The sequence below is a fragment of the Scyliorhinus canicula genome, chromosome 9, assembly GCF_902713615.1.
Source record: "Scyliorhinus canicula chromosome 9, sScyCan1.1, whole genome shotgun sequence".
Classification (NCBI taxonomy): domain Eukaryota; kingdom Metazoa; phylum Chordata; class Chondrichthyes; order Carcharhiniformes; family Scyliorhinidae; genus Scyliorhinus; species Scyliorhinus canicula.
Genome location: NC_052154.1, coordinates 172101170 through 172122300, shown reverse-complemented (window position 1 = coordinate 172122300; position 21131 = coordinate 172101170). Strand labels below are relative to the sequence as shown.

At 49.5% G+C, this 21131-nt stretch overlaps 1 protein-coding gene and 1 long non-coding RNA gene across 3 annotated transcripts in view; one reads left to right on the top strand and one right to left on the bottom strand.

Moving 5' to 3' along the window:
* syt19 (synaptotagmin XIX) overlaps positions 1-1978 on the top strand; it is a 77769-nt gene extending 75791 nt beyond the window's left edge. Inside the window, exon 8 of the mRNA XM_038808203.1 lies at positions 1294-1978. Within this exon, the coding sequence (XP_038664131.1) occupies positions 1294-1601 (308 nt within the window). The 3' untranslated portion in view covers positions 1602-1978. The remainder of the gene's footprint in view (positions 1-1293) is intronic.
* LOC119971905 overlaps positions 1-21131 on the bottom strand; it is an 85480-nt gene that overhangs the window by 10348 nt on the left and 54001 nt on the right. For both annotated transcript variants that reach the window (XR_005461944.1, XR_005461943.1), the window contains exons 2-3: positions 5221-5316; positions 2392-2710 (exon numbers count right to left, since the gene is read on the bottom strand). This is a non-coding gene — a long non-coding RNA (uncharacterized LOC119971905). The remainder of the gene's footprint in view (positions 1-2391; positions 2711-5220; positions 5317-21131) is intronic.

Sequence of the window (21131 nt, the reverse complement as noted above, 5' to 3'; positions counted from 1 at the left end):
ATCGGTGGGGCCCGATCATGGGCCAGGCCACCATGGGGGCACCTCTCAGGGTCAGATCGCCCCGCGGCCCCCCCCCCCCCCCAGGACCCTGGCACCAGCCCGCCCGCGCCGCCAATCCCGCCGGTAAGAGAGGTGGTTTAATCCACGCCGGCGGGAGAGGCCTGTCAGCGGCAGGACTTCGGCCCATCGCGGGCCAGAGAATCACCGGGGAGGGCCCGCCGACCGCCGCGGGGGGCCCGCCGACCACGTGCCGCAATTCCCGCCCCCGCCGAATCTCGTATTGTCTTATTCTTGTATTATTCACAATCTCAGCGCCCCATCTGATCCTAAGCTAAGTGCAGCTTCTCACCATTTCCGTAATAATGCCCATCTCTGTAACATTGCCCATCTCCCCTCCTGCCTCAACCAACGGAAACCCTTATCCATGCTTCCGTTACCTCCAGACTTGATAATCCCAGTGCTCTCTGGTTGACTTCCCATTTCCCACCCTCTGTGAAGGATCCGCTCATCTGAAACACTGCTGCCTGTATCCTAACTCACGCCAAGTGCTGTTCACCCATCACCCTCGGCCTGGTGATCTACATTGTATGCCAGTCTATGAATGCCTTGATTTTAAAATTCTTATCCTCATGGTCAAATTCCCCATGGCCTGCCGCCAACCCAACTCTGTACCTTCTTCCAGCTCGAAAGCCATCTGAAAACTACACATTGTCTGAACTCTGATGCTTTGTGTCACAACTCCCCCCACCCCCACTTTCTTTGCCCAAATTGACAGCAGTGTCTTTGGTCATCTGGGCCCTGACATCTGAGGTACCCACCCTTCGCCACCTCTCCTCCCTAAAGACACATCTTAAAACCTACCTCTTCAACCAAGCTTTTGCTCATTTCTCCTTCTTTGCAAAATTTTGATTGTGACTATCCCTCTTGTGAGGGGCTTGTGACATTTTGTTATATGAAAGAAAGTTGTTTTACCCGTGTATCTGTGTGAGGAATTTGAACTTGATGAGACCTGGGAATTAGGCAGACTGATTATTCGACTATTTTCAACTGCTCTTTAAATCTGCTCTTAAATTGCAAACCATTCCACCAGAAACGTTAAAGTTTTTTTAAAAAGTGATGCTGAAAATTATTCATTACGTTGTTCGCCAAGTGAATATTGTGAATTATCAATTAGAATATATATACTACATCACCAGCAGTAGTGAGGCTGTGGTAATGTCCTACAGGGATTGCAGTTGCCTGGGATAATGTTAGTCGGCACAGTCTGACCTTGTTTGCTTCTTTTCCTCTCAGGTATTTACACAAGAGTCGACTTCTATGTCAATCAACACAAAGTGAAGCACCAGAAAACAGCAGCAAAGCTGAAGTCTGAAATAACTGTGTTTGATGAAGTTATTCTGTTCACTGTGTCAGATTCTGTTATTAATCAGTCCATGATTATTACCTCAGTGTATGAAATTTCGCTCTCCCAGGACAGTGCAAGGCATCTCTTGGGTCGAGCATATGTAGGGGGCAACAAATTCAGAGAGGATGATCATTGGCTCTCTATGCTGCAGTCCTTAAGGCAGCCTGTGTCAAAATGGCATCCACTCTTAATCTAAGCCCACCCTCTGGGATCTGTCTTAGCATCACCATTAATTATCTCTTGGAGACAGCGGTAATGTGACAGCGGATGCCTAGAGCACAGTGTGCACTCTTTTCAAGCCAACTCAATTCTATTTTGGATGAATTTCTAATCTTGCAAAAGCATACACTGAATTTGGTTGAAATAGCCACAAATCTTCAACAACAACAAAAAAATCCTAAAGCGAAATGATGTACAAAATGGAATCAGGAGATTGATTCAGAATCATGAAAATAAAGAAGATCGAACACTTGCCGATTCTACAATCCAGCACCCTGTGCCTGTTAACTGGAAGTTAGCCTGTACAGTATGGTTAAGTAATAATACATCAAGAGAATCTACATTCCTGTTCAATCATTGCTTGAGCGCCTTTCTTTTCTATGTTACTGGGAGTTTTAGAAATTGCTGGACCAGCTGGAAAACCCACACAGCAGAGCAGTGATGGCAAAGCTTCCACTGGCCCTGACTGACTGACAGCTCAGCAATTTTTTATGTGTCTCCAGTATTTTCGCAACTGCTCTCCACCGAATTTGCGGAACAACGTTCAGTCAATCAGAAATTTGAGCGTAAAACATCAAATGATGCGTTTTTTACATTCATGAAATCAAATCACAATTTGCGGTTTTTAAAGCCAAATTTTTAAAAAGCTGTAGGAATCAAATGTGTCACAGTTGAAGAGTACACGTTCAGACTCTTGGTGAAGGCAGATCAATCTTCCAAAAGTCAGCTATATTAAATCAATGCAAATACCAGTTAAATATACTCACATTCAAGAAGTTTCTCCTGGGTTTCAGCAATGGTGGAGGGTTGATGCTTATTCTGGCTTCTGGACTCAAATTTCCATTATTTTCACAGTCCAAAGAAGTGACCAGTCAGGCTCTTCCCAAGTCTTAGTTTACTACATACTTTGGCCGTGTGTTTTTTGAATTCTTTGACCAGCTTCGGTTGTCAGTCTATTGGCCCCGTGGCCTGTAAAAATCTGCCATACAAATATATCTGAGCAAAACTCAAATTAGGGATGTTTGGGTAAGGAGAGCAACCACTCCCCGAATAAAAAACACAAAACACCCAGCTGTCAGGTAGCATCTGTGGAGAGAGAAACCAAGTTATAGTTCAGATCGACGATCCTTCATCAGAATCAGGTACTTCCAGACATTTGTGAGGTTACAACACAACCAAGCCAATAATTTAAAACAGTGCTGATTCTTATTAGTGACATTTGATTTACCACATTAAATAGCAACACAGATAATGACCAAAGACCTGCCGTGCTGAGTGCCTCACCTTTCAGCAGCAATTATTTTTTGCATCATAAATTGCTGAAAATACCGCAGCAAAGACAACAGAGCATCTTGGTGTATGATGGGATCAATAAGAGCATGTGAAATTGGAACGGGAGCCTGCCAGTCGACCCCTCGAGACTGCTCTGCCATTCAATTAAATCAAGGCTGCATTCCAGCTCAACCTCATTTTCATGCACTATTCACAATGTCTATTAATGTCTTCAAGGTGTCGAAATCTACCGCTGTCTACGTTGAATATACTCAATGACTGAGCTTCCACAGCCCTCTCTGTTACAGAATTCCAAAGATTCACTACCCCCACAAGGAAAGAAATTCCTTTTGAACTCAGTCCCAAGTGGTCTACCTCTTATTCTGAGACTGTGTCCCCATTGGCCGGTGGCAGAATCGTCTGGTCCCACGCGGTCAGCAAGGTTTCCCCTTGAATGCATCCTTCGCCACTGTGAAATCCACGGCAGGGGTGCTCCGTTGGCGGGGCCAGAAGATCCCACTGGTGTAGACAGCAGGAAAATTCCGGCCAAAGTATTTGTTTGGTTTCACTGCCATTTCCTTACTCCCTATCCTATATTCTCCTGTCTCTGCTTGTCATTTGTCTTTGCTCATCTTTTTCTTTTTATGTTCCTATAAAAGATTTTCCAGTCCAATTTTATGTTTCCGCTAGCTTGCTCCCATTCTATTTCTTCCTTCCTTACCAGTTTCTTGGTCCACCTTTGCTGAATTCTAAAAATCGTCCCACCCTTAGGCTTGTTAATTTTTCTTTGATCTAATAAATGTCTCTTGTTAGCCACGTTTCCTGTTGGATTTTTGTGCCTCGAAGGAATGCAAATGATCTGTAAACCCTGTATTGATTCTTTAAATGGAACCATTGCCTGTCTACCGTCCTACCTTTTAATATATTTTCCAAAACTGCCACAGCCAACTTGCCCCTCATACATTTGTAGTTTCTTTGTTTAGATTTAAGATCCTGGTTTCAGATTGAAGTACATCACTTCCAAAATTAAAAGTAAGATTCGTCATAATATGGTCACTCTTTCCTAAAGACTCCTTTACAGCGAGATTCTTAATCAGCCCTTTCAGATTGCACAATACTGGATCTAAAATTGTCCATTTCTTAGTTGGTTCCTGAACAAACTGTTCCACAAAAAACATTTTATATACATTCCAGAAATCTGTCCTCCACAGCATTAGTGCTAATTGGTTTACCCAGTCTACATATAAATTGAAGCCCCCTATAATTATTGTATTACTTTTGTTATATGCATCTCTAATTTCCCAATTTATATCATGCCCTATATTAACACTATTGTCAATTGGAAAAAATGAATTGGGTACTCTAAATTAAAAAAAAAAGAGATCCCACCAATATTTGCTGCCCCTTGCTATTTCCTAGCTCCACTCAAAAGGAATCCACATCTCGTTCCTCTGATATAAATCCACACTAACTAATCTCATCCTTTATTAAAAGTGCTACTTCACCTCCTTTTCCGACCCTTCCTAAATGTTCAATCCCCTTGAACATTCAGTCCCCTGCCTTGCGCATCCTGCAGCATGTCTCCGTAATAGCAATTGGATCATAGCTGTTTGCCTCTTCTTGTACTGTGATTGTTGCGTGCATTCAGATATATTTCATTTGATTTTACCTTTTTAACGTTTTTCTGTATTTTGATCTCCTTTCGCAGGAGCCGTTGTTTCTGCTGTCTTTCAATTTTGCTACGAATTTTCTTCCTACCTTTACCAGTTTTGTTTCTGTGCTGTCTGAATTCCCTCTCTGGTTCCCATCTCCCTGCCAAGCTAATTTAAACCTTTCCTGTCTCTGACAAAGATATTGATCTCGGTCCTGTCTCTGACAAAGATATTGGTCTCGGTCCTGCTATGATAGTCCTATCTGCCCCAGAATTCTATTATCTCAGAAATCTAAAGCCCTCTCTCCTGCACCATTTCCCCAGCCATGCGTTCATTAGCTCTATCTTCTTATTTTTGTACTCATCAGCATGTGGCACTAGGCGTACTCTTGAGATTAGTGCCTTTTAAGACCTGCTTTTTAATCTCTTGCTTGGCTCTCTAAAGTTTGTTTTCAGAACCTCATCCCTCTTTCTACCTTTGTCCTATAAGGTACCGAAGTGGATCATGACCCCTGGCTGTTCACCCACTCCATAAAAATGTCCTGCAGCTGCTTAGCAACACTCTTAACTCTGGCACCAGGAAGCCAATATGCCACCCTGGAGTCACGTCAATGGCTGCAGAAATGCTTGTCTGTTCCCTAATTATTGAATTCACTGCCACTATTGCCCTTACACTCTTCTTCCTTCCATCCTGTGCAGCTGTGCCAACTATGGTGCCATGGACTTATCTGGCTGCATTCCTCTGAGTCACCATTGCCTTCAGCGATATCTAAAAACAGAAACATTGGTTAATGAGTGTGACGGACTCAGGGGCCCCTGCACTACCTTTCCCTTCCCATGTTGTCTGGCGGTCACCCATTCACATTCTGCCTGAACAGTCTCAACCTGCAGTGTGACTATCTCCCTAGACATGTTATCCACGCCATTGGCAGCCTTGCGGATGCGTCACAGTTCAAACCAGCTATCCAATTAACTAACTAACTGCAGCGCCCTGTCCTGTAGGGAGACGAAGACTGAAATAGTCAATCTCCTGAACCCAATTAAATTGAAGAATAATTCCCTCACTCACTCACTCACCACATTCCCCAGATCACACTCTGTGAGTAGCTACACACAGCGACCAGCCACTGTATTTGTGTTTGCTCATTCTTTACCCTTCGGAAGGCCAGCAGCTAGTTTTCTACCCAGGCGAGTCCGCACTGCTGGCTAGAGAAACTCGTTCAAACTAGCTACCTAATTAACTAAACCAAAGCTGCCTCTCATGAAGGGAACTTGTTTACCCCTATCGAAGATTGAAATCGTCAATCTCATTAATTCCAATGAAAGTTAAGAACAAAGAAAGGAAAAGTAAAAAATAGGGGAGGAAATAAGGATATCTATTGATAAATTAGATACAGAACTAAAACTGGTCTTTTTCCAAATGGCAGGCAGGGACTAGTGGGTACCGTAGGGATCAGTGCTGGGACCCCAACTGTTCACAATATATCATAGAATCATAGAACCATAGGATACAGTACAGAAGGAGGCCCTTTAGCCCATCGAGTCCGCACCAACCCTCTGAAAGAGAATCCCACCCAGGCCACTTCCCCTACCCTGCCCCTGTAGCCGCACCCAACCTACACATCTTTGGACACTAAGGGGAAATTTAGCCTTGCCAACTGAAGGCGGCACTCCCAGTGCAGACTTTGGAGTTGTGAGGTTGTTGCTGTGGTGGAGAGAAAGCCCTTTGGACTGCTTGTTTGCTGGGCTCATCCATTGCTGAGTGCCCGGCCCTGGACCCCCCCCCCCCCCCCCACCCCCCCCCCCCCCCCCCCCCCCCAACTGATAACAACTGCCTTCAGCAAGGACAGAGCCTTCCATATTCGATCTGGTGTGCTTGATCCGGGACAAGGAGATTGAGTGGACAGTGTGTTTGCTGAGACCCTCTCAGGCTGAAGACCCCATACACCGGCAGGGAGGAGGTGGATTCCATTGGGTGGTCGTTCCAGGGTGGGAGCACGGACTGTGGTATTTCTGACCCCTACCTGGCCGAAGACCTCGCAAACCAACGCCACTTACCTTGGTGTGGCCGACCAAGGGTGGCAGCACGGACTGTGTTTTTTGCTGGGTCCCTCCCAGGCTGAAGATCTGCCTATACTCCCAAATCCACACACCCTCCAGCTTCACCGGAGTCTCAGGAGTCTCCAATCTCAGGCATCCTTCAAACTACGGTGTCCCACCCTCCTATGTTGCTGGCCTCCTCCCACTGTGCCCCTGGCTCTCTCGTGCCAGGAAATAGAAAGGCATGTAAAAAAGGCAATATTACAATAATCATGGGGAACTTCAATATGCAGGTGGACTGGGAAAATCAGGTTGGTAGTGGATCCCAAGAAAAGGAATTTGTGGAATGTCTAAGAGATGGTTTTTTGGAGCAGCTCGTGACAGAGCCTACTAGGGAACAGGCAATTCTGGATTTGGTGATTTGTAATGAGGCAGACTTGATTAGGGAACTTAAGGTGAAGGAACCCTTAGGGAGCAGTGACCACAATATGATAGAATTTACCCTACAGTTTGAGAGGGAGAAGTTGCAATCAGATGTAACAGCATTACAGTTAAATAAGGGTAAGTAGAAAGACATGAGGGAGGAGCTGGCCAGAGTTGATTGGAAAAGGAGCCTAGCAGGGAAGACAGTGGAACAGCAATGGCAGGAGTTTTGGGGTTTTTTTTGGGAGGCACAACAGAAATTCATCCCAAGGAGGAAGAAACATGCTAATGGCAGGACAAGGCATCCATGGCTGACGAAGGATGTCAAGGACAGCATAAAAGCTAAAGAAAAAGCATACAAAGTGGCGAGGATTAGTGGGAAGCCAGGGGATTGGGAAGCCTCTTAAAGTGAGCAGAGGACAACTAAAAAAGCAAAAAGGGGGAGAAGATGATGTATGAGTGCAAGCTAGCTAGTAATATAAAGGAAGATAGGAAGAGTTTTTTCAATATATAAAAGGTAAGAGAGAGGCAAAAGTAGATGTTGGACCACTGGAGAAAATGGCTGGAGAATTAATAATAGGAAACAAAGAAATGGCAGACAAACTGAATAGTTACTTTGCATCAGTCTTCACGGTGGAAGACACCAGTGGGATGCCAGAGCTCCAGGAGAACCAGGGGGCAGAGGTGAGTTCAGTGACCATTACTGAGGAGAAGGTTCTGGGGAAACTGAAAGGTCTGAAGGTGGATAAATCACCTGGACCGGATGGACTACACCCCAGGGTTGTGAAGGAGATAGCTGAGGAGATTGTGGAGGCATTGGTGATGATCTTTCAGGAATCACTGGAGGCAGGAAGGGTCCCAGAGGACTGGAAAGTGGCTAATGTAACACCGTTGTTTAAGAAGGGAGGGAGGCAGAAGATGGGAAATTATAGGCCGGTTAGCCTGACTTCGGTCATTGGTAAGATTTTAGAGCCCATTATTAAAAGTGAGAATGCGGAGTACTTGGAAGTGCATGATAAAATAGGACTGAGTCAGCATGGCTTCATCAAGGGGAGGTGATGTCTGACAAATCTGTTAAGAGTTCTTTGAGGAAGTAACAAGGAAGTTAGACAAAGGAGAACCGGTGGATGTGGTTTATTTAGATTTCCAGGAGGCTTTTGACAAGGTGCTGCATAGGAGACTGTTAAATAAGTTAAGAGCACATGGTGTTCAGGGTAAGATCCCAACATGGATAGAGGATTGGCTGACTGGCAGAAGGCAGAGAATGGGGACAATGGGATCTTTTTCAGGATGGCAGCCGGTGACTAGTGGTGTGCCTCAGGGGTCTGTGCTGGGACCTTTTGTAACTTTTCACAATATACATTAATGATCTGGAAGAAGGAACTGAAGGCACTGTTGCTAAGTTTGAAGATGATACAAAGATCTGTAGAGGGACAGGTAGTATTGAGGAAGCAGGCGGGCTTCAGAAGGACTTGGACAGGCTCGGAGAGTGGGCAAAGAAGTGAGAGATGGAATACAATGTGGAAAAGTGTGAGGTTCTGCACTTTGAAAGGAGGAATGGAGGCATAGACTATTTTCTACTGGCGAAATGCTTAGGAAATCAGAAGCACAAAGGGACTTCGGAGTCCTTGTTCACGATTCTCTTAAGGTTAAAGTGCAGGTTCAGTCGGCAGTTAGGAAGGCAAATGCAATGTTAGCATTCATGCCGAGACGGCTAGAATACAAGGCCAGGGATGTACTTCTGAGGCTGGATAAGGCTCTGATCAGACCCCATTTGGAGTATTGTGAGCAGTTTTGGGCCCTGTATCTAAGGAAGGATGTGCTGGCCTTGGAAAAGGGCCAGAGGAGGTTCTCAAGAATTATCCCTGGAATGAAGAGCTTGTCGTATGAGGAACGGTTGAGGACTCTGGGTCTGTAGTCGTTGGAGTTTAGAAGGATGAGGGGGGATCTTATTGAAGCTTACAGGATACTGCGTGGCCTGGATAGAGTGTACATGGAGAGGATGTTTCCACTTGTAGGAAAAACTAGAAGCAGAGGACACAATCTCAGACTAAAGCGACAATCCTTTAAGACAAAGATGAGGAGGAACTTCTTCAGCCAGAAGTTGGTGAATCTGTGGAACTCTTTGCCACAGAAGACTGTGGAGGCCAAATCACTGAGTGTCTTGAAGACAGAGATAGATAGGACTTTGATCAATAAGTGGATCAGGGGTTATGGAAAGGCTGATGGACTTGAGGTTGTTTTCGTTAGAGAGAAGAAGGTTAAGAGGTGACTTAATAGAGGCATACAAAATGATCAGAGGGTTAGATAGGGTGGACAGCGAGAGCCTTCTCCCGCGGATGGAGGTGGCTAGCACGAGGGGACATAGCCTTAAATTGAGGGGTAATAGATATAGGACAGAGGTCAGAGGTGGGTTTTTTACGCAAAGAGTGGTGAGGCCGTGGAATGCCCTACCTGCAACAGTAGTGAACTCGCCAACATTGAGGGCATTTAAAAGTTTATTGGATAAGCATATGGATTATAAGGGCATAGTGTAGGTTAGATGGCCTTTAGATTTTTTCCATGTCGGTGCAACATCGAGGGCCGTAGGGCCTGTACTGCGCTGTATCGTTCTATGTTCTATGTTCTATGTTCTAATGGGGATGAGAAAAATATCAGCCATGATTGAATGGCGGAGCAGACTCGATGGGCCAAGTGGCCTAATTCTGCTCTGATGTCTTATGGTTTTATAATCTTTCCTTCCTTGCCTCGTTCCTTCTGTATACCTACCTTGGGGGAGAGTACATTATTCCACCTCGCTCTTCCCCTAACACCCCCACCCCCCCTCCCCACTGTCTATTTCTCCTTCAAATTCCAGCACGGCAAAGCCCACATTGGGGCGGGCGTGGCACTTGCCCTGATGGCCACTCCACCTACGCCAGTGGAGGCGCCACCCAGAGCCACCTATGCAGGTGTTGTACTCTCTACTTTGCTTTACCTGGATGGCTTGGATGTGTTGTGTTGAATAAAGGATACAAAGCTTTGTTAACGAACAAAACTATAAATTTATTACACTACTAAGATTAATTAATTCTACATTAAACTATGCTATCTCTAACTGCAGAATTCTCAAGTACACAACCTCTCTCTGTCTCTCCTCTCTCTCCCCCTCCTCTCTTCTCTCTCCACTCATGTCTCACCATCTTCTCTAACGTTCATCTGTCCTTCTGTCCCACAAGGCTTTGCGTCATCCCTTATATACTCAAAAGACTAGCTCCCTCTAGTGGCTGTCTGTATACACTCCATTAACCCTTGCATTGCTTTCATGTATGATAATATCAGGGAGCTAGTCTTTTGAGTATATAAGGGATGACGCAAAGCCTTTCATTCGCCTGGTCCGGGAGGGTGTATCAGAGGGGGGATTCGAGGTCTCCCATCTAGAGACCTTCCGCATCTTCTGGTCTGCGAATGGCATGCAGTGCCATGCCTGTGAGGAAGAACTGCCCACCTCCAAAGCCGCCGCAGACACCAAGGCGGCTGTGGCTGGCACTGCCGCCCCCTCTGCATCCGTTGATGTTACCACCCCGACTCGACAAGGGCACACCAGGCCGGCACTTTCTGGCCAATTGGCTGCCAACACGGAGGAGGGAGGACATCCACCAGGCTCGAAAGAATGCTCCGGATACCCCTGACCCCGTCAGCTTAGAGAACCCTGCACCCCAGAACTCTGGCTTGCGGGCCACTGACAGACCTGGCACCGTGTGTTAAACGTTTAGCTGCTGTTGTGTAAAGAGTCAAAGGTACTGCTCCTTTTGCAAACACCTTTATTTCACATTCAACACTGCGAACACTCCATCTGACCCCGGCCTCATTGACACCTCAGCATTGGGTTCTGGGCCCAGCATTGTTTCAGCGCGGGTCAGCAAGGAGGGAAGAGGAGAAAAACATCATGACCGCCCCGGTTCAGAGAGGGTGGCTCCCCGCCGCCGACCTCTCGACATTACACTGCGCCCCCGGAAGAAAGCTGACAAGATTAATCATGTTTCGATCCCTGACCTGTCGCAGCCCCCCCCCCCGAGCATGTGCAAGCGAGACCCCCAAGGGCTCGTTCCGCCCAGTGCAATTTTGCACCCCAGAGGTGCTCGCTTTTACAATGCCGGAGGCCTGTGGCAGCTGCCTGACCTCAGCGTTATAGAACATAGAACATAGAACATAGAACAGTACAGCACAGAACAGGCCCTTCGGCCCTCGATGTTGTGCCGAGCAATGATCACCCTACTTAAACCCACGTAACCCGTATACCCGTAACCCAACAATCCCCCCATTAACCTTACACTACGGGCAATTTAGCATGGCCAATCCACCTAACCCGCACATCTTTGGACTGTGGGAGGAAACCGGAGCACCCGGAGGAAACCCACGCACACACGGGGAGGACGTGCAGACTCCACACAGACAGTGACCCAGCCGGGAATCGAACCTGGGACCCTGGAGCTGTGAAGCATTGATGCTAACCACCATGCTACCGTGAGGCCCTTATTGGGCGGTGGTGGAGAGGAACCCCCTCTCCGCCCCTGCCTCCGATGCCGGGCACCCCATTTCCATCCCGGAACTTTTTACGGATCTGTTCCCGATCTATCCGGTGGCCCGGCATCACAGGAGGAGGAGGGGTCTGAGCAGCCGCCTCCCTCTGGCCTGATACAATTAGAGGAGTCTGCGAGGAACCTGTCTGTCGATTATCTGGGGGGTGGGATCGAGGCAGACCCAGGGCTGGTTGGTGGGACCGTGCCTTCCGCCACACTCAATGTGGCAGAGGACTCGGTCCCAGACGGCGACTGCCCGGAAGAGGACAGTTGCTCGGTGGGGGGCACAGGGGATGATTTTGGGTCCATCTGCAGTGAGGCAGTGGACTCCCTCATGCCTAACACCGAGTCGCCCTTCATCCCCCGAGGGGAACTCCGGGATTTTCTGCGCACAAACCACGGTCGCCAAAACCGAGTGCAGCGAGCCCTCGGCCGGTGGTCGGACTTGGCGCTGCTCATCCGGTCTTCCCACGCCTACATCAAAGAGGTGGCAGACGCGGACGCAACTGAGCAACACTGGCTCAAATCTTTCCTCGCTGGACTCCTGAGGGAGCAGAGGGGCCCGTGCTCCTTCCGAGCACTGAAAAGGTGACGGTGAAGATAGCATTTTACTCCTGACATGGAGATGACCACCCCAGCCTCAACGTTAATGGCAGCAGGGACGCACTCCGCGGGTTCCAGAGCTACTTGGTCTCCGAGACGGGAAGTATACAGTGTGCTTCCTGCAAGAAACCCGCACCGTTCCGGGAGACAAGAGACAAGGCTCCTAGAGTGGTGGGAAGCGGCGGGGAGGTGGGGGGGGGGGGGGGGGGGGGGGGGGGGGGGAGTGGGGGGGGTGGGGGGGGCTCGTTACCCAGTGGAGCTCTCATGCAGTGGTGAAGTTAAGGAACCTGGTCGGGTTCTTTGACTTGGTGGATGCCCGATGAACTCTCCATCCTGACTCCAGCGTCTTCACCTTTGTGAGGCCTGGGGTTGGAGCGTCCAGAATCGACTGTCTCTATATTTCAAGGGCATACCTGCCCCATATCCAGATGACCTCTGTGCAGCAGGTGCAGTGCTCGGACCACCATCTCATACCAGCTTCCCCCAACAGGCGCCGGAATGTGGTGACTAGGGGCTTTTCTCAGTAACTTCATTTGAAGCCTACTTGTGACAATAAGCGATTTTCATTTCATTTTCACTTCGTGTGGGCGGGGCTCGCCCTGTCTCGCGCTCAGTCGCGGTCCGCGTACTGGCATTTTAACAACCAGCTGCTGGAGGACGAGCGGTTCCTGAACTTGTTTTGTCCCTTCTGAACCGGCTGGAGAAGGAAGCGGTGAGGCTTCCGCTCCTTGAGACTGTGGTGGGATGTGGACAAGACTCATGTGCGTACCTTCAGGAGGATGCGAGGGGGGTCGGAAAGATGCGGAAATCCAGGGTCAAGGAGTTGGAGAAGGAGATGCTCGACCGGAGTCACGTCTCAGTCAGCCCGATGAGGACCGGCCCTGTGGCTGGTGTACTGAGAGAAGAAGGGTGCACTACTGGACCTGCAACTTGTCGGGTTCCGAGGCGCATACAAGAGATCGCGGATCCCGACCCTCACAGGCATGGAACGCGGCTCCCTCTTCTTCTACTCGCTAGAAAAAAGGCACGGGGTCCGTCAGCAATCTTAACACTGCTGGCTGACGACTGGTCCCTCGTCTCAGATCCGGAGGAGGTTAGGGCCCAAATTCCAAGCATCTACAGTGTCCTCTTCTCCTGATCCGTCCAACGAGGATGCTTGCAGAGGACCTGCCACAGGTCGGCCCGCAGGGCGCTGGGAGGCTTGATACCCCTATAAGCCTGGGGGAGCTGACCGGCGCCCTCAACAGTTGTCCAGGGACAAAACCCCCGGGCTGGACGGGCTGACCCTGGAGTTCTTTTGGGCATTCTCGGACGTCCTGGAAAGCAACTATGCGGGGGCCTGGAGGAAAGTATCACGACCGTGCAGCGCCACCACTGCTGCCAAAGAGGGGGGATCTCCACCATCTTAAAAACTGGCGTCCGGTCTCCCTCCTCAGCACGGATTACAAGATTTTCGCCAAGGCGATGTGTTTGCGCCTTGGCACCGTGCTGGACCACATGATCCACCTGTGGTGATATGCATCACTGTAAATACACAAGGGGTTAATGTAAATACACTACAACTAATTAAACACTAGAGGGAGTACCGGAGATGACATAACATGCAGACATACAGCTAATGAACACATAGAATAGGACACGACCAATGAGCAGTCAAGGCACCTAGAGGTGACACTACCACAAGGGGGCATTACACAACCCATATATAAAAGGACAGGGCACACATGCTCTGTCTCTTTCCACAGGCGACACTCAGAGAGAAGGATAGGGGCAGATCAGAAGCATCATACCCACCACGTGGCTTAGAGCAGAATGGTTAGTTAGACTGAGTTACTATAGCAAGATTAGCAGGAGAGTCGAACTCACAGAGAACTGTGCTAATGGTTCAATAAATCATATTGAACTTACTTCAAAGTCGCATTTCATCACCCAGATCTGGTTTCTGTACACTGCCGCAGAGTGTCTCGTTAAGTTTAATGGGTCCCTGACGGCGCCCCTTCGCTTTGGGAGAGGAGTGCGCCAGGGCTGCCCTTTGTTCTATTTGCATGGAGCCTTTCCTGCACCTCCTGCGGAGGAGGTTGTCGGGGCAGCTTCTGCACAGGCCGGACATTAGGATAGTCCTCTCGGCTTACGCTGATGATATGCTCCTCATGTTCACCGACCCTGCTGACCTGGAAGGATGCGAGAGTGCCAGGCTGTGTACTCCGCCGCGTCCTCTGCCAGGATCAACTGGGCCAAGTGTTCTGGACTCCTGGTCGGTCCATGGCAGACGGACCCCCTCCCAGTGGAGCTCAGGCCTTTCACCTGGAGCAACACCAACCTCCTCTACTTGGGAGTCCATCTTTGCCCGGCTGAGGAATCCTGGCCGGCTAACTGGCAGAAGCTGGAGGCCAAGGTCGCCGCTCACTTGAGGCGCTGGACAGAACTGCTCCGAGTGCTGTCTTACAGGGGTCGAGTTCTTGCCATAAACCAGCTGATAGCCTCCATGTTGTTGTACCGGCTGGTCACTTTGACCCCTCCCCTTGACTTTGTCAAGAAGATCCAGAGAATGCTCGTAGAGTTCTTCTGGGATAAGAGACTGCACTGGGTCGCTGCGGAGGTCCTGAGTCTCCCGCTTAGGGAGGGCAGCCAGGTGCTGGTTTGCCTTCTCACCCAGGTGGCGACCTTCCACTTTCAGACCCTGCAACGATATCTTTACGTTGAGCCTCCTCCATGATGGTGTGCCCTGGCGACGCATTTCTTCCGCACGGCCTGAATTATGTCGTGCCGCTCCTGTTCATAAATCTGCAGGATCTTCGTTACCCTCTGCAGGCGCTGCCCGTCTTTTATCAGGACCTGCTCAAAGTCTGGAACATGGCCGCCTCGCGCCACAGCTCCCCCCGTCAGGAGTGGTGGCTGATTTCAGGAAGCCGCTGTTCAGGAATCCGCACCTCCACCAATACCACTTTGAGTGGCTGGCGGAGGAGTGAGCTGTGGCTGTTGAGGTGAGCAGGATCGGGGACGTGCTGGGTGGCAGTGGAGTGGGCATGAGTTAGCACAACGTGCAGCAGTGGATGTCCAGCTCACAGCCAATGCCATCCAAGACCTCAAATCAGTCATGCTCGGACCTGATGGCACTTGCAGGTGTACGGTGCTATCCTGTCTGCGTGAACCACTGCCCGGACGGAATTCCACATTTACCCCAGGCCCCGAAACCACCCTTGGAGGCTGGTGTTCCACAATCCTAGCCGCCTCGCAGAAGTACCCTCCTTGCCTTTTCTCACTGCGCAGAGGAGTTTCCTATACGGGCTGGTGCTACACACTCCTCTCCTCCTTCCCCCCGCCCGTCATCCGGATACGCCATGGCACGCCTTGTTGCCGTCCGGCGGCAGAGGTCCCCACTGGAGGTCCCTCTATGGAGGAGTCCTCCCCCTCAATCTTGGAGAGTTGGAGTGGAGAGTGTTGCATGCAGCAGTGCCGTACAATCACCGATTGCACCGGTTCACGGACTCCCAAGAAGCCTTTCATTTTTGGAGCCATGTGGAGTGCGTAGACCATGTCTATGCTACATGTTTTAGGCTGCACTCCCTTTTTAGTTTTCTGACCAATCTTTTGCTGGAGTTTTGTTTGCACTTCAGCCCCACGCTCCTGATCTACGGGCACCCGGTGTGGAGAGGGGCTGGGAAGGCAGAGGACCTCCTGGTGAACCTGCTCCTGGGCCTGGCAAAGAGCACCATTTATAGATCCAGGCAGCAGGTGACCGAGAGGATCGTCCAGCCAGACTGCCGGCCCCTCTTCCACGACTACATTCCTGGCTGGGTGTCCCTGGAAAGGGAGCATGCGGTCTCCATGGGCACCAGTGAGGTCTTCCTTGCCCGGTGGGCACTGCAGGGGTTGGGGGTGCTTTATTGACCCCTTTAACTGGACTCTGATGTTTTTAAGTGTCCGTTGATCTTTGTTATATTTGGGCAGTGCCCCGAACAGGAGCGGCCCTTTTTTTGCTTTGTCCCTCAATTTGTTTCCTTTCTTCTATTTCGTTGGTGGACCTCAAAAGAGTGGCCCATCCACCTACCTTGCACATCTTTGTGACAGTGGGAAGAAGCCGAAGCACCTGGAGGGGACCCATGCTGATATGGGGGAAATGTGCAAACTCCACACAGACTGTGACTCAAGGCCAGAGTTGAACCCGGGTCCCTGGTGCTGTGAGGCACCAGTGCTAACCACGGTGCCACCCTAATATATATTAATGGTTATAATAATTAATAACATATTTTAAAATAAATTTAGAGTATCCAATTAATTTTTTCCAATTAAGGGGCAATTTAGTGTGGCCAATCCACCTACCCTGCACCTCTTTGTGTTGTGGGGGTGAAACCCACGCAAACACGGGGAGAATGTGCAAACTTCACACAGTGGCCCAGAGCTGGGATTGAACCTCAGGACCTCGGCGCCGTGAGGCAGCAATGCTAACCACTGCGCCATCGTGCTGCCCTATCATTAATATATATTAATGATTCAGAAGAGGGAACTAAATGCAATATCTCCGAATTTACATTTGACACAAAGCTGGGTGGGAGGGTGAGCTGTGAGGAGGATGCAGAGATCCTTCAGTGTGATTTGGACAGGTTGAGTGAGTGGGCAAATGAATGGCGGATGCAGTATAACATGGATAAATGCGAGGTTATCCACTCTGGTAGCAGAAACAGGAAGGCAGATTGTTATCTGAATAGCCAAAAATTAGGAGAGGGGAATGTGTAACAAGAGCTGTGTGTCCTCGTGCTCCAGTCACTGAAGGTAAGCATGCAGGTACAGCAGATGGTAAAGGAGGCAAATGGAACATTGACCTTCATAGCGAGAGAATTTGAGTACAGGAGCTGGGATGTCTTGATGCAATTATGCAGGGCCTAGGTGAGACAAGGCCACACCTGTAACACTGTGAGCAGTTTTGGTCTCCTTTTCTAAAGAAGGATATTCTTGCTGTAGAGGGAATGCAGCGAAGGTTTATTAGACTGATTCCTGGGATGGCAGGACTGACATATGAGAAGACATTGAGTCGGTTAGGATTATATTCGCAGGAGTTTAGAAGAATGAGGGGGTTATCTCTCATAAACATATAAAATTCTAACAGGACTAGACAGAGGAGATACAAGAAGGGTGTTCCCAATGGTGTCCAGAAGCAGGAGTGACAGTCTGAGGATATGGGGTAGACCATTTGGAGATGAGGAGAAATGGCTTCACCAAGGGAGTGGTCAGCTTGTGGAATTGACTACCACAGAAAGTAGTTGAGGCCAAAACATTGTATGTTTTCAAGAAGCAGTTGGACGTAGCACTTTGGGCGGTGGGGTCCGAGTGATGAAAATGAATATTCTGCCGAGGTTCTTGTTTATCTTTCAGGCTCTCCCAATCTTTATATCAAAGGCCTTTTTTCGGAAAGTGGACACAACCATCTCTGACTTTGTATGGGCGGGGAAGGTGCCGAGGGTGGAGAGGAGCCTGCTACAGAGGCAGCGGAGCGGGGGGGGGGGGGGGGGGGGGGTTGGCGTTGCCCAAACTTGCTTCATTATTATTGGGCGCGATGTGGACAAGGTGCGGCAGTGGTGGGAAGGGAAAGGGGTAGAGTGGGTTAGTGGGTTAGGATGGAGGAGGAATCTTGTAAGGGGTCTAGTTTGAGGGCTATGGTGACGGCAGCATTGCCAATGGCTCCGAGTAGGTATTCAGGGAGCACAGTGGTGCAGTCCACGGTGAAGATATGGAATCAGCTGAGGAGGCATTTTAGGGTGGAAGGGATGTCGGTGCTAACGCCGCTGTGCGAGAATCATGGGTTTGAGCGGGGGGGGATGGATAGTGTATACAGGAGGTGGAGGGGAAGTGGGACTGGTCAAGGTGGGGCTGGTCAAGGTGAGGGATCTGTATTTGGAGGAAATGTTCGCCAGTCTGGAGGAGCTAATGGGGAGTGTAGAGCTGCCGAGGGGTAGTGAGTTCAGATATCTACAGGTTAGGGACTTTGCATGAAAAGTCTGGAAGGGGTTCCCTAGATTGCCGGGATACACCCTGCTGGAGCGACCGCTGCTTCCGGATGTGGAAGGGGAGGGAAGAATTGGGGATATATATAAGTGACTGGGGGGGGGGGGGGGGGGGGGGGGGGGGGGGGGGGGGGGTTGGCAGGGAGGCGAGCGAGTGGTGAAAATCAAGGAGAAATGGGAAGCGGAGTTGGGAATGGAGATCAATTGGAGAGTATGGAGTGAGGCACTGCGAAGGGTAAACAGGACCTCCTCTTGTGCAAGGATGAGCCTGATACAGTTTAAGGTGGTGCACAGGGTGCATATGACTCGGGTGAGAATGAGTGGGTTCTTTCAGGGGGTAGCAGATTAGTGTGAGAGGTGTGGGCGGGGGCCAGCGAGTCATGCACACATGTTTTGGGGTTGTGAAAAATTGGGAAGATTCTGGGCCGGAGGGTTCGCTGTCTTAGCCAGGATAGTGGAGGAGGGAGTGGACCCAACCCTTTGGTGACAATATTTGGGGTCTGAGTGAAGCCGGAGCTCATGGAGAGGAGGAAGGCCGATGTCTTGGCCTTCGCCTCTCTGATTGCACGGCGACAAATTTTGCTGGAGTTCCGGTCGGGATCGCCACCGGGGGTAGCGGCTTGGTTGGGTGACCTGTATGACTTCCTGCGGTTAGAGAAGATAAAGTATGAGTTAAGGGACTCAGCAGGGGAGTTTGAGAAAAGGTGGGGGATGTCTGTGACCGTGTTTGAGGAGCTGTTCTGGGTGGGTAATGGGGCGGCGGGGGTGAAAAAGGAGAAAAGTCTGTACAAACTGTATAGTTGATTGTTGGGAAGACTGTTTCCGGGGTGTTTATTTGCTGTAACCTACTTTGATACAAGTTTGAATAACGGATATGGGGGGTGGTTGTGGGGGGGGGGGGGGGGTGTGGGGGGTGGGGGGGTGAGAAGAAAGAGGCAGGATGATCATAATGAATGGCGGAGCAGGCTTGATGGGCCGAATGGCCTCCCTGCTCCTACTTTCTATGTTTCTAAAATAAAGGGAGGGAAAGAGCAATTGGCTAAAGAGGTGGATAAAAATGGACGAGAGTAAGGAAAGGTCAGAAGAATGTAAACATTTTGAAAATGTCACGGGTTTATTTATACGAGTGAGACTCTGTAGCTTCAGTTGTTCCCGTTCTGGAACAAAGGGATCGGGCAGCATTGCAGGAACATAAATCTCATCGTTAAAATGGTTCTTGCAGAGTAGAATAACAGCCTGAATTTCCTGCGATACTTTCTTGAAACTCACTGGGAGATTTACAGCAGGCTTTTTCTTTAAACAGCAAGCTACCGTTTATGTGAGGCTAACTACAGAGCAGCGCAAAAACCATCCAGCAACTTGTGGTGATTCGGAACTCCTGATGTAACTCTGCCCCCGTTACAAGTTGATGCATTTTCTACATGTTAATAATGATTGCATTAATCTCATTGTCATTCTGTCAGCAAATTCTGGCCCAATGTGATAATGTGCCTTCATTCCAATATGAATACTTTTCCTCTGAGAGATATGTTAGAAGAATCGGATTACAGTGACATCATTGAGCCACATCGTTCCACAACAAATCACTTCTTGCAGTGGAGTTTGGTTCTGTATTCAATGATCGCCAAACAATATCTCCCTGACTGGGGGGGGGGTTGATCCTTTCGCTGTTTACAACCTGACCTCTATCCACAGTTCCTGAGGGCCAGAATTTTGTACTCCACCATAGAGTGGGATGGTGGGGGGGTTTGGAGTGATGGTTGGGACATAGAATTGGATGCCACGCCAGCAGCGCCCTTGCCTGTCATTTATCCACTCCTGTGGGTATTTTCATCCATCCACTGGTGGGCCAATTGAGGACCTTAACTGATCAATTAACCATCACTTTGTCAATGTCTTAACAATTGCTTCTTTTGACAATTACATCGTTAAGACATTTGAATTACTAAAGACAGGCAATGAGCATTGGATCAAGAGTGTAGACACACCTACAATAGTTGGGTGTGGGGAAGCAGAGCTTGTTACTATGCTGTTATGTCATGTTGTGTCATGCTGTGTCATATTATGTTATTAAACTGGCTTACGATAAAACATTTGCTTCAGACTGATTCCTCCACCTTTATTGAAGATAACAGGGTATCTGTGGCGGCTCGAGATACCATACTGGAGACTTCCAGCAACAACGAACGCAGTTTATTAACAGACAAAGGACAACGTATGTACAGGCACAGAGCAACATTGACTAGATCTTAACTCTCTGGCTCTGGGCTCCATGCGCTCCCAGGGCCCCGCACCTTTCTCCCCATTGGTCAGGGTTCACATGCCCCCACACAATTGGCCCTGAGCTGGTCACATGAACCGTGATGGCTCGCCCCTTAAAGAGGCCACATTACCACATCCCTCCCATGTAAAGTCCCTTAATTTTACAAAACAAGCTACACACAAGGGTTATATACATGTGAAAAGGTCAAGAGACCTAAGGGGAAAGAGGTCATCACAAAGTCAGTCTGTCGGGACCTTCAGGTCCTCGTGAATCACCCAGTTTTCCCAAACCGCTTCCTCCACCTCTGGGGTGGTCTTGTTGTCTGCAGAAGACGCCAGCCCAGAGACTCCACTGCTTCTGTAGAAGCGTTCCCTTCTCTAGCCCTGACCTGGGCCACTGGCTGAGTCATCCGGGAACTCCTTGGCTCCCTCTGCTCTGGGACAGCCAAGGGGGCACCGATGGTACCTGATTGACACGTCTGCTTAATAGCTTCTACGGCTCTTGCTGCCAACACATGGGGTGGGGGGGGGGGATATGGGGGAGGGGGGATATGGGGGGGGGATATGGGGAGGGGGGATATGGGGGGGGATATGGGGGGGATATGGGGCATATGGGGGGGGGGGAATGGGGGGGGGGATATGGGGGGATATGGGGGAGGGGGAATATGGGGAGGGGGGATATGGGGGGGGGG